The 12,461-nt window shown below is 38.4% G+C and overlaps 3 protein-coding genes across 3 annotated transcripts; 2 read left to right on the top strand and 1 right to left on the bottom strand.

Annotated features, from left to right (window-relative positions):
* Positions 1-4,693: 4,693 nt before the first annotated feature.
* KVR01_012619 (uncharacterized protein) lies at positions 4,694-6,743 on the bottom strand (the record flags this gene model as incomplete). Its single annotated transcript, XM_044785068.1, has 3 exons — positions 4,694-5,224; positions 5,294-5,597; positions 5,668-6,743. 3 exons carry the CDS (start codon positions 6,741-6,743, stop codon positions 4,820-4,822), a joined length of 1,785 nt encoding a protein of 594 aa, XP_044638430.1. The 3' UTR covers positions 4,694-4,819.
* A 675-nt stretch (positions 6,744-7,418) lies between these two features.
* KVR01_012532 (bifunctional phosphatidyl-N-methylethanolamine N-methyltransferase/phosphatidyl-N-dimethylethanolamine N-methyltransferase) lies at positions 7,419-8,231 on the top strand (the record flags this gene model as incomplete). The annotated part of the gene is made up of 3 exons (XM_044788468.1): positions 7,419-7,476; positions 7,568-7,607; positions 7,694-8,231. 3 exons carry the CDS (start codon positions 7,419-7,421, stop codon positions 8,229-8,231), a joined length of 636 nt encoding a protein of 211 aa, XP_044638343.1.
* Positions 8,232-9,101: 870 nt separating this feature from the next.
* On the top strand, positions 9,102-11,069 carry KVR01_012647 (uncharacterized protein; the record flags this gene model as incomplete). The annotated part of the gene is made up of 4 exons (XM_044794622.1): positions 9,102-9,297; positions 9,367-9,813; positions 9,894-10,446; positions 10,526-11,069. The coding sequence occupies 4 exons, from the start codon at positions 9,102-9,104 to the stop codon at positions 11,067-11,069; spliced, it is 1,740 nt and encodes a 579-aa protein (XP_044638458.1).
* Positions 11,070-12,461: the final 1,392 nt, after the last annotated feature.

Raw genomic sequence — 12,461 nt, forward strand, 5'->3', positions numbered from 1 at the left:
ATTGTTTAAAATTAAATAAAGTAATTTTAAAATAAATATAAATTAAAATTATTTAATTAAAGCTTTATATATATAAAATCTAAATATTATTTATAATATAAATTAAATTTAAAAATAAAGTATTAATAATATAAAATAAAACTAATATAATATAATAAAATATAATAAAATAATAATTTATAATTATTTAAATATATATTAAATAATAAAAGTTAATATATATATATTACTTTTATTTATTAATATAATTTATATTAAAGAATATATAAATATATTATAAATTAAATATAAAACTTTATAAAATATATTATAAATATTATATATTATTAATATAATATATTTATAATTTATATTATAATTAATATTCTTTTATTATATTAATATATATATATATTAAAATATTTAAAATACTTATTTATAAATTAATATATTTATTAAAGTTTTATATTATTATTTTATTTATTTATTTATATTATAAAATATATATTTTTTTTTAATATAATTAACTTAAAGTTAATAAATATAAAGTTTTTAATAGTTTTTAAAATAATAATTAATAAATATAAAGAAATTAATATAAATAATTATTATAATAAGAACTTTTATATATAAAATAAAAGTATTTAAAGGTTTTAATATTAAATATATTAAAAGTTAAAGTTAAAAATAAAAATATTAAAATTAAAATTATATTTAAATTATATAATAAAGGATTATTATATAGTTATATTAAATAAAAATAGTTATTCTTTTTAATAGTTAAACTTTTTATTATAAAATAACTAATAAAGTTTAATTTAATTAATATAAGGAATTAAAAAGATTATTTAAGTAAATTAGAAGCTTTAAATTAAAAAGTTTTATTTTAAATTTAAAATATTAATTTTATATATTTATAAAGAGGATAAAATAATTAAAAACTTTAATTTATATTTTTAATTTTAATTAATATAAGATAATAAAAATAAAAAATATTATTAAATTTATAGAAATATATATTATATTTTAATATTATTGTTTTAATAAATTAAATATTTAATATTTTTAATATAACTTTTAAGTTTTTATTACTTTTTAATTTTTAAGATATTATAGAATTTAAACTATTTTTAAAAGAATAGTATAATTATTATTTTTAATTTTTAATATTTAAAATATAAATTTTTTTATAATTTTTATTTTTATTTTTAATAACCTTTTAATATATTTTAATAATATTTTAAAATATTTTAAATATATATATTTAAATATTAATTAAATATTAAAAATTAAAATTGAAAATATTAAAATTTAAATAAAATTAAAAATTTAAAAATATAATTTTTATTTTTATTTTTAATTTTAAATATTTAATATTTAATTAATATTTAAATATTTATTTAATATTTAAATATATATAATTTAAAAAGTTTAAAATAAAATTAAAAGTTTTAAAAAATATTAAAAATTAAAAAATTTATATTTAAAATATTAAAATTTAAAATTTTTAATTAAATATATAATTTTATATAAATTTTATATTTAAAATTAAATATTAAAATATTAAAAGAAAATATTAAATATATAAATTAATTTATTAAATATATAAATTAATTTATTAAATATATAAATATTAATTTTTAATAATAATAGAATTTTAATAAATAATTTTTAAATTTATAAAAATATAATAAAATTTATTTATTAAAATTTAATTTATTTAATTATATATATTTAAATATTTATAATTATTAATAATTATTAATATTTTTATTATTATTATTTATTTATATTTAATAATTTATTAAAATAAATTAATAAAATATTTTATATATTTATTAAAATTTTTAAATTTATTAAATTTATTAAATTTATTAAATTTATTAAATTTATTAAATTTATTAAATTTATTAAATTTATTAAATTTATTAATTAAATAATTATTAATTAAATAATTTATATAATAAATAAATTTAAATTTAAGTTTTATATTAATTAAATAATAAATATATTAATTATATAGTTTTATAATTTTTTTAATATAAAATTAAAAATTTATAATTATAATTTTTAATTAATTTTTATTTAATTAATTTTTCTATTATAATTTAATTTAATTTAATTTAAATTGTTTTTAAATTATATTAATATTTTTAATTTTATAAATATAAATATTAAATTAAAATTTTAAATTTAAATTTAAAATTTTTATAAATTTTAATTTTTTTAAATTAAATTTATAATTTTTACTTTTTTAAAATATATTAATTATTTTAAATATTAAAATTTTCTTTAAAATAAAATTTATTTTTATATAATTATAAATTTAATTATTAATAATTATAAATTTAATTATTAATAATTATTTTTTTATAAAGTTATTAAAATTATAAATTTAAATAATAAAATATAATTATTTTATTTAAAATTTATTTTTAATTTAATAATATAATAAATTAAATAATTATTTTTAAATAATTTTATTTATAAAATTAATAAATAAATATTTATTTAAATAAAATTAAAATTTTAATAAAAATAATTTTATTTTTATTTATTTTAATTAATTTATATTTATAAAATTTAAATTATATAAAAATTTAATATTTATATATAATACTTATTAAAATTAAATTAATTTATAATTTATAATAGTTTTAATTTTTAATAAATTAATAATATTAATTTATATTAATATAATTTAATATATTAATATAAAAATATTTTTAATAATAAATAATATTATAAATATAATAAATTATAAAATTATTATAAAAGCTTTATATAATAAATTTAATTAAATTAATTTTTAAAATATATTATATTTTATTTATTTTTAATTTAATAATAAAATTAAAAATATAAATAATTTATATAACTTTATAATAAATTTTAAAATATATTATTTATATATTTAAAAGAAAAGAACTATATAAAATTAAAGTATATAAGTAATTAAAGTAAGACTAACTATTAGAGTAACTATTAGAGTAATTATTAGAGTAACTATTAGAGTAATTATTAAAGCGACTACTAAAGTAATTGTTAAAGCGACTAATTAGACCGTTAATTAAACTATTAGTCAGCCTATTAGAGTAATTATTAAACTAACTCTTATTAAACTAACTATTAAAATAATTATTAAACTAATTAATTAAATAATTAATTAAGTAAATAAAGTAGTAATTTTTATAACTTTAATTATTTAAAAATAATAATTTATATATATTTATAAATAATTAATAATTATTTATTAATTAATAATAAAAGTTATATAATAAATAATTAATAAATTAAAATTTAATTTTATTTATAAAAATTAAAATTTAAATTAATATTTATTTATTTAATAATTATATTTATTTACTTAATTTTTTAACTATTTATTTAATATAAAAATTTATATATAAAGTTTATATAAAACTATATATTTAATTAAAATTTTAAATTTTTAATTCTTTTATATAAACTTTTTTAAACCCTTTAAACCTTTTAATTTATATATATTTAAGTATTAATTAAATATTTAAATATTAACTTAATATTAAAAACTAAAAGTTAAAAAGGTAAAAATAAAGATTATATACTTTTAACTTTCTAACTCTCCTTTTAACCTTTAACTTTTAAACTTCTAACCTTTTAATATTTAATTAATATTTAAATATTTAATTAATACTTAAATATATATAAATTAAAAGATATATTAAAAGGAGTATTAGAATATATATTAGAAAGAGTATTAAAAGAATATTAAAAAGCTTATATTTAAAGTATTAAAATTAAAAGGAAATTATATTATAAAGTCTTTTAATATTACTTTAAAAGGTATTTATAAATATAAAATAATTATTTAAAAATTAATATTAAATAAATAATTAATAAAATTAAATAAATAAATATAATTATTAAATAAATAAATATTAACTTTTAAAATTTAAATAAATTAAATAATTTATAAATATTAATTTAAAATATTTTTAAAGTATTTAAATTAATTAAATTATAATTATATATTTAATAATAAATTTAAATAAATTAATAATTTAATTAAAAATAACTTTATTAATAAATAAAACTTTTAATTAATTAAAAGTAATAAAATATCATACTTTCTTTTATTATTTAATATTTATAATAAATATAAAAAGTATAATTAAATTTTTAATTTAATTATTAAATTAATTAATAAGTTTTTAATTAAAGTTTAAATGTTTATTTTAACTTACTTATAACTTAATTTAATAATTAATTAACTTAAAAAATAAAAAAGTATATACTTTAAATATTAAAATTTTAAATTTTTAATTAAATATATAATTTTTATAAATTTTATATATAAAAATTAATATTAATTATATAATTTTTAAAATATATAAATTAATTTATTAAATATATAAATATTAATTTTTATATATTATATTATTTTTAAATATATTATAAAAATATTATTATATATATTAAAATTAAAATAAAATTTTATTTAATTTTAATAAAAATATTTAAAAATACAATAATATTATTTTTATAATATATTTTAATTTTTTTATATTATATTTTTATATAAAATAATAAAATTATTTTAAAATTATTTTTATATTAAAAATATAATAATAAAATTTTTTAAAATAAAACTTTTTTAAATATAATTATAAATAAATATTAAAGTTATTTAAAAATGAAAAATTTTTAATGTAAATTATATTTAAAAAATAAAAAAATATTTAAGAATATATTATTATACTCTATTAGCTGTTTTTTTTTATATAAATATTTATTTTCTTTATATAGTATTACTATTATATTAGTGCCTTCTGAACTTAGACTAATATATTGTCATACTTCACCATTGCTCCCAGATGACATCCGGCAGCACAGTCCGCATGACCTCCCAATGTCCTAGAGCACTCTTCTCGTGCCACTTGGCCAGGGCCGCAGTGTCGTTATTCCTCAGAACACTGGGCTCCTCGAGAGCCATGAAGTCCTTGTCAGACACCTCGTGCTTGGGGACAAGGAAATGCTCCCGGGTGCGGCTCTGGAGCAGATCTGCAGCAGTGGCCCTGCGGAAGGTAACGGGGCGCTCGGTCTTGACGCAGAATATGACCATGTTTGTAAAGTCGCGTTTCTCCTTCTCTATGACATCCTCATCGCGCTGATTTTCGCGGAAGATGCGGCAGGAAGGGAAGACCTGCTTAATAGTATGGACAATGATTTTGGGCGGTGGAAGTGTAAAATCCCCAGCGTAGTTCTGGGACCACAAGTCAGCCTTGAGAGCCCAGAGCAGTTAGGGCCGGAGAAGCCTGGGGGCTCGACTCACTATGGCGATGACGCCGTCGGGCTTCAAGAGCGCCTCAAGGTTCTGCAGGAACTCGAGCGTGAAGAGCGCTATGGGCTCAGCACCCCCAGTGAAGACGTCGTGAACTATGTAATCGAACTGGTCGGTGGTCGTGTTGACCAGGTCTGCCGTGTAGGTAACCGCATCGGCAATGACGGGCGTGTGATTGGACGGGAGTTGGAAGTATTTGGAGGCGAACTCGTGCACGACTGGGTCGATTTCAACCACCGTTGTATCTACCCCATGCGCGACGAGGGCTGCTGGCGTGGTGCCGATGCCGAGCCCACTAGAATTGGATCAGTTAACGACAGGGGGGCACGACGAGGCAGGGCAGGTTGCAGGTTGGGCACGCTCACATCACGAGGGCTCTGGCCTCACTGTCGGGGACAGGCTCCGCAACCTCAACAAGTCTCACGCCTTCGAGCATGGTAAAGACGCCGTAGATGGGCTCGGCGACTCTGGCGCCCTTGTATCGGATCCACTCCCCGCCGAGAAGGCTGTGGTCGCACCTCATGACGCGGTATCCGGTCTTGAGGTTGTCAGCGACGGATATGTAGCCAGTCAGGGACTCCTTCCGGTCATGCAGCAGCCAGTCGTTGGCCTGCAGAGTACTGTTCAAAGACCTCGTCGCCATTGGGGTCATGACATGGGTGTTGAGGAAGGCGGTGTGCAGCAGGGCGGGAAGGGTGAAGGCCAGCAACCGGGACGGGGCGACCAGGGCATAGGATGCACCCAGGACGGCCTCCATGACCACGCGAGTCTGGAAGATGGCGCTTCCGACGTACCGTGCCAGGAGGCCAGCAGACAGTTTCTCGACAAGGCGGTAGTAGAAATAGGAGGCGATGCCGGGCGAGGCATCGCGCATGAAGCCGGGGAGGGCAGACAGGTCGGCGCCGTCGAGGTAGGTAGCGGTGCAGGCAACAGACAAGACGATGAGCGGGGCCAGGGTGAGGGCCTCTGTGATGAGAGGGCCGTGGTAGGCAGTGAGGGTGCCGCTGAGCCCGAAGAGGTAGAACTGGGCGACGGGGATGTACAGGGCGATGAGCGGGAGCAGGTAGGCCATCCTGACGGGGAGCACACGGCCCAGGTGCAGGTTGCAGGCCCAGCCCACGAAGCAGGCGGCCATGACAAGCCTGTCGTGCCATATGGAGACGGGGATGGAGCCGTAGACGGGCGACAAGGTCAGCTCCGAGACATTGGCGTAGACGGCAACCAGGCCGAGGAGGAGGGAGGACCTCAGGTAGACGGAGCCCTGCTCGAGGAGCCACCTGGCCCAGGTCTCGTCCTTTGCCCTTGCAGCAAGGTTCTTGAGCTCCTTCTCGAAGGACTCGGGGGTGAAGGACGAGCCCGGGTCTATGTTTGGGGGCTGTTTTGGGGGCTGTTTTGGGGGCTGTTGCTGTTTTGACCTCGCAGATGATTTCTTGGGAGGCATGTTGGCGGCGGCAGAGGGGCGGCGGGCTTTGGTGTTGAGACTGCGGACGAGTGAGTGGTGAGCAGGACAGATATTGGTGTTGATTTGGTTGACGTGATGGGGGCGATGGTGGGCCCTGGGCGAGAACAGAACAGATGGCCTCCTGTCACGCCCTTGTCGTCGACAGGAGCAGCCTCGGATTGCAAGGTGGTCTGGTCTGGTCAGTCGAATGTTCAGTCTACACAAGGGGCAAAAATATGGACTGCAGCGTGCTGCTGTCTGCTGTGTATGTGCGTGGCCCTGCTGTCTGAAACGCCCGGCGGGCACCTCAGCTCTGCCATGTAAAACAAACGAACCACACACGTTGCGCACGCTCCCGTGGAGCTATGACCACCCTGCCGGGTCCCTTGCCCCTGCAATCTGTTGGTTACATAACTGTCCGGGTACCTGGGTACCTACCTACCTAGGTAGGTACTTAAGTAGTCTGCAAGTGCCCATGACGTATGAGCCAGACCACCCTTGGCTCATCCCCCCCAAAACCTTAATACAGCGGCTAAACCCGGGGAGGAGCAGGCGGGGGACGAGGTGGGAGGCCGGTCAAGTCGAGCATGGCAACAAGCTTCCCTCCCTTTAACCCCTTCAACCCTTTACCTTCGCTGTTACTCACTGCTCGGCGCTTCCTGTCAGTAACTCAAGATGGCCCCAATTGCTCAACAACACCAGCTGGTTGACCTCGGCCAGAAGAGCTTGTTTGGTTCGTTCATCCCTCCCTCCACCCCCCCTCCTCCTCCCTGCCCAACCGGGATCCCTCGTGGCTGACGACTCGGGCGTGGCCCCATCATCAGTCTCTGCCGCGGCAATTGCCTTCAACCCGACATTCTGGAAGTGAGTCGATGCTCCCTCCCCTCTGCACTCTGCCCCATACCTGGCTGCCTGGCCGACCAGCTGACGTCGCCCGTCCGCGTGCACAGCATTGTGGCCCGTCGCGAGTATCGCACCCGGTTCATGACCAAAGCATTCGGCGGCAATGCACAGGCAGCATGTTACTGCCTCGCCGCCACCATCTTTGGCCTCGGCCTGTGCCGTGACTTCCTCTACGAGCGTGCCCTCCGCCACCAGCCCACGCACCCCCTTCTCGACACCGACGTCGCCAACTACCTCGGCTACGCCCTGATCGCCGGTGGCAACATCCTGGTCCTCACCTCGACGTGGGCACTGGGCATCACGGGCACCTTCCTGGGTGACTACTTCGGCATCTTGATGGACCACATGGTCACGGGCTTCCCCTTCAGCGTCTGCGACGCCCCCATGTATTACGGCTCTACCATGAGCTTCCTCGGCACAGCCCTCCTGTACGGCCGACCCGCCGGCATCCTCCTGACTGCCTGGGTGCTCACCGTCTACCTCGTTGCCCTGCAGTTCGAGAACCCCTTCACTGCCGGGATATACGCCAAGAGAGAGCGGGAGACGGCCTCCAAGACCAAGACCGAGGGCAAGAAGCAGAAATAAGAGGCCGCGTCGGAGTGACAACGGGCGGGTCATGGCGGCAACTGCTCGGTGTGGTGCAGCGCATGGCGTAGGGTCCAGGGGGATCAAAGCAGAGCATGAGCGATGAGTGGCACGGCATGGCGGCGAGCAAGGGAGGGTGGATAATGGACCCAGGACACGTCGGACGGACGTGGTGGACGTGGTGGACGTGGTGGACGTGGTGGACGACTTGATGGCTCCCAAGGCACGACAGACCTGCTAGTAAGTACTTTAATGTACATGGGGATTCAGATTTAGATGCCACTATATGCCCTTTTTTAGAGCACAAAGAAACATGTGATGATGGGAGACGAAAGCCGGGGGGCAGACTGGGGGGCTTGGGTTTGTGCATGTGACTTGTGCGCCATTGGTTGAGTTTGTGGCAGTGGCAATGAACGGGCATGAACCGAGCTCGGACATGTCCTGATGCCGAGTCCGGGCCGTCGGTATATATGGTCTGGTCGGTGGAGAATGGCCGGCCTGGCCCGTCAATCCATCCGTCCCATCCTGTCAAAGCTCGGGATCAACCTAATCTGGGAGTGTCGTTCCTGCCATGACGCCAGGGACTTGGGTCCTCAGATCGCAGAGCCCGCTTGGGGCAAAGCGGTGCTCGGGACAATGCACACGCCGCCTAGTCTAAGACACTACCCAGGTACTAATAAATGCAACCCTCACACGGTGCAATACGCGGGGTTTCGGATTGCGCCTACATTTTCTCTTTCTCTTTCTCTGTCTCTCCCTCTCCCTCTCTTAACGCGCCAGGTCATGATAATACAAGAAGTGGTTGGTGCCAAGGACTTATTCTCTTCTTGAGAGTAATATCTGCACGTGGGACAGGACAAGTTCTTGCCCATGGACCCGCCCCGGCGCCCCGGCGCGCAGGTCGGAGATGAGGAAGAGACGTCCGCCGACCCGGCCGTCCTGTCCACGCCGCCGTCGACAGACTACAAGGCCGAGGCTGGGCCTCAGCAGCAACGTGAACCCGGGGCTGTCTACCCCAAGCGCCTGACACAGGTCTTGATACTGACCTCGTTATGCCTCTCCATCCGTAAGCATCACCGATGATCGGCTGCCCCTTGCTCCGCCGATGGCTGATGCCGGCTGCCGGCTGCCACAGTCCTCGTGGCGCTGGACCAGACCATCATAGCCCCTGCTCTTGGTGCCATCACGGCCGAGTTCGAGTCGGTCAAGGATATCGGCTGGTACGGCAGCTCCTATCTCCTGACCACCACCGCCCTGCAGCCCCTGTACGGCAAGCTGTACAACAGCTTCAGCGTCAAGGCCACCTACCTCGTCGCCGTCTTTGTCTTTGAGGTCGGCAGCCTCGTGTGTGCCGTTGCCCCCAGCTCCACCGCCTTCATTGTCGGCCGCGCAGTCGCCGGCATGGGGACAGCCGGCTTGTTCTCGGGCTCCATCGTCATCCTGGCATATACCCTCCCGCTTCGCCAGAGGCCTCTGGCCTTTGGGCTGATCGGGGGCATGTGGGGCATCGCGTCCGTTGCTGGCCCCCTGCTCGGCGGCGCCTTTACCGACCATGTGACCTGGAGGTGGTGTTTCTACGTCAGTGAGTCAGTCACAGCTGGTCCCAGCTGGTCCCCCGGGTCCCCGTCTGCCCACCGGTGAGTTGGCTGACATCGTGACGAGACCTCCCCATCGGCGGTGCGACCATGGTGGCCATCTTTTGCCTCCTGCACATTAAGGGTCAGAACAAAGGCGACCTGGGCTTCTGGGGCAAGATCAAGCACCTCGACCTCCTCGGCACCGCAGTCCTCATCCCGGCAGTCATCTGCCTGCTGCTGGCTCTCCAGTGGGGTGGCACCGAGTACCCATGGGGCAGCTCGCGCATCATCGGCCTGTTTGTCGGCTTCGGAGCCATGATCCTGCTCTTTGTCGGCATCCAGATTTGGAAGGGCGACCAAGGCACCCTCCCGCCGCGCCTGTTCAAGAACCGCAACGTGTTGTGCGCAATGTCGTTTTCGGCCTTTTTCGGCTCGGCCTTCTTCCCCCTCATATACTATCTTTCGCTGTATTTTCAAGCCATAAAGGGTGATGACGCCGTCGAGGCAGGCGTCAAGATCCTGCCGCTTCTCATCTCCACAGTCGTGACCAGTGTCCTTACCGGGGCACTCATCAGCGCGGTGGGCAGGTACAATCCGTTTGCCCTGCCAAGCATGCTCTTGTTCACAGTCGGCGCCGGGTAAGACTGTCCTGCATGCCCTTGTTGCCCCTTCCAGTCACCCATCGGGGCAAACGCACGAAACTGATGCGGCCAACAGGATGATTACCACGTTCTCACTCGACTCCCCACTCCGGGTGTGGTTCGGCTACCAGGTCCTGACAGGACTGGGCATTGGCGTCGGGTTTCAGCTTGGCATCCTCGTCGTGCAGGCGGTCCTTCCACACGGGGACATTGCGGTAGCCACCGCGTGCGTGCAGTTCTTCCAGTCCCTGGGTGGGGCCATCTTCATTGCCGTGGCGCAGACTGTCTTCCAGAATGGTCTGATCGAGGGGGTCAGGCGTGACGTCCCCGGATTGGACCCCCGGGTCTTCATAAACTCGGGCGCATCGCAGGTCAGGCAGGTGCTCGTGTCCATGGGCATGGAGCAGTACACCACGGCCGTCCTGAGTGCCTATCTGACTGGCTTGAGACACGCGTACTTTATCACCGTGGCATGTGCCGCAGCCGCTTTCTGTGCGGTCTCGGGTATGAGCTGGATCAACATCAAGAAGGTCGAGGCCCAGAAAGCCCCGCCTGCAAGCCAACCAGGCACCGTCGACACGGCGGAGAAGGATCCACAGGGGATCACATCGATGGCCTGAGCTACGGGTGATATGTGCCCAGTGCCTGGGAACTTCGGCCGCAACAAAGAATTACCGTCCTAGCCATAATGACCACTACAGCCTCTTCTAGTTGACACTGCACGCCGTGCTCGGGTGGGCGGGTAGGGGGGTTGGGTTGGGGGGGCAGACTTCTCCCACCGGATGTATGATACGTGTAAAGATAGAAAATGACTGTAGGTGTACTAGGTGTACAATATTGACTCGACTGGAGCACAGCAACCCAGGCAGGGGTTGGCCCCGATGATCCGTAAGGCAGCTTCCAAGCCCACATCCGGATCAAATGCTCCTGACCTGGCACTCGGCAGCGCACAAAGCTCAGATGGCATCGCAGTGTCGTCACTTTGACCACCGTGATGCTATGCTGTTGCTTGGGCCGAGGGCCGGCATCGAAGACGGATCTCGATGTATGAGCCGGAGCTCCCGGCCTTTTTTTGGGGGGTCCCAAGTGAGCCCCGGAGACGATTGACGGTTAAAGATGGGGTCAACCGCGTGGAACGTGTATGTGACAAATTGCATGGACTGTCGTGTCAGGACCAGAGTCTTGTGTGTGCCATGGTAGAGGATCCGATGGGGTACGGCTTATCTGTCACAAGACTGTAATTCCCCAGTTGCTGGCTTTGAGGCGACGGAGTGCCTATGCGGCGCCAGTAGGTGATGGGCCGGCCATGAACACCTTCCGGTGGCCGGACCCGATCCGATCATGCCGCCTCGCCCGATTTCCTCCACTAGACGTCCATTGGGTGTGTCGCCTCGGTTGGGCGCTGGCGCTGCCGGGAATACACGTGTAGTAAGTAAGTAGTTCCTGTGTGGTGCGTCTTCAGGGGTTCTAGGCAGTGACAGGTCACAGCCCTGGGATTTCCGCTCCCCATTGGAAAACTGTGCCCCCACTGGATCCGAGAACTCGCAAGGTACAAAGGGGCGTTGATCGAGATCCGCCCGCCCAGACGTGTTTGATGGCAGCTCTGGTCCCACAATGGTCCAATGCGGGGGGCTGCTGAGGGCTTGTAGACCAGCATAGGATCCATCTCGGGCAAGGTTTTTCGTGATTCATGAGGTGTTGGCTCGGAGTAAATGCTCCGGCAGGTCTGCTCCGAGGCCACCGCGGTGACAAGGTGATCAAGGTGATCAAGCACATGGTCCGGAGACAGTGTCCGATGTTGTCGATTTCCTCGCTCTTTTCGATCCTACTGCCCTTTTCCTGCTGCTGGCGACTCTGCCATCGTACCATTGCGGTGTCATCGGCCACAAGGCTGCGATTTGCCAATGTCTCGTCGTGAGAGCCGCAGGAGGCTGGACACGCGCTGGATACCCTCATCTCACCGACTTATAAATATGGCAGAATATACCATTGCCTTTAGAAGTTGGCCAGCG

The sequence above is a fragment of the Diaporthe batatas genome (assembly GCF_019321695.1).
Source record: "Diaporthe batatas strain CRI 302-4 chromosome Unknown Contig00020, whole genome shotgun sequence".
NCBI lineage: Eukaryota > Fungi > Ascomycota > Sordariomycetes > Diaporthales > Diaporthaceae > Diaporthe > Diaporthe batatas.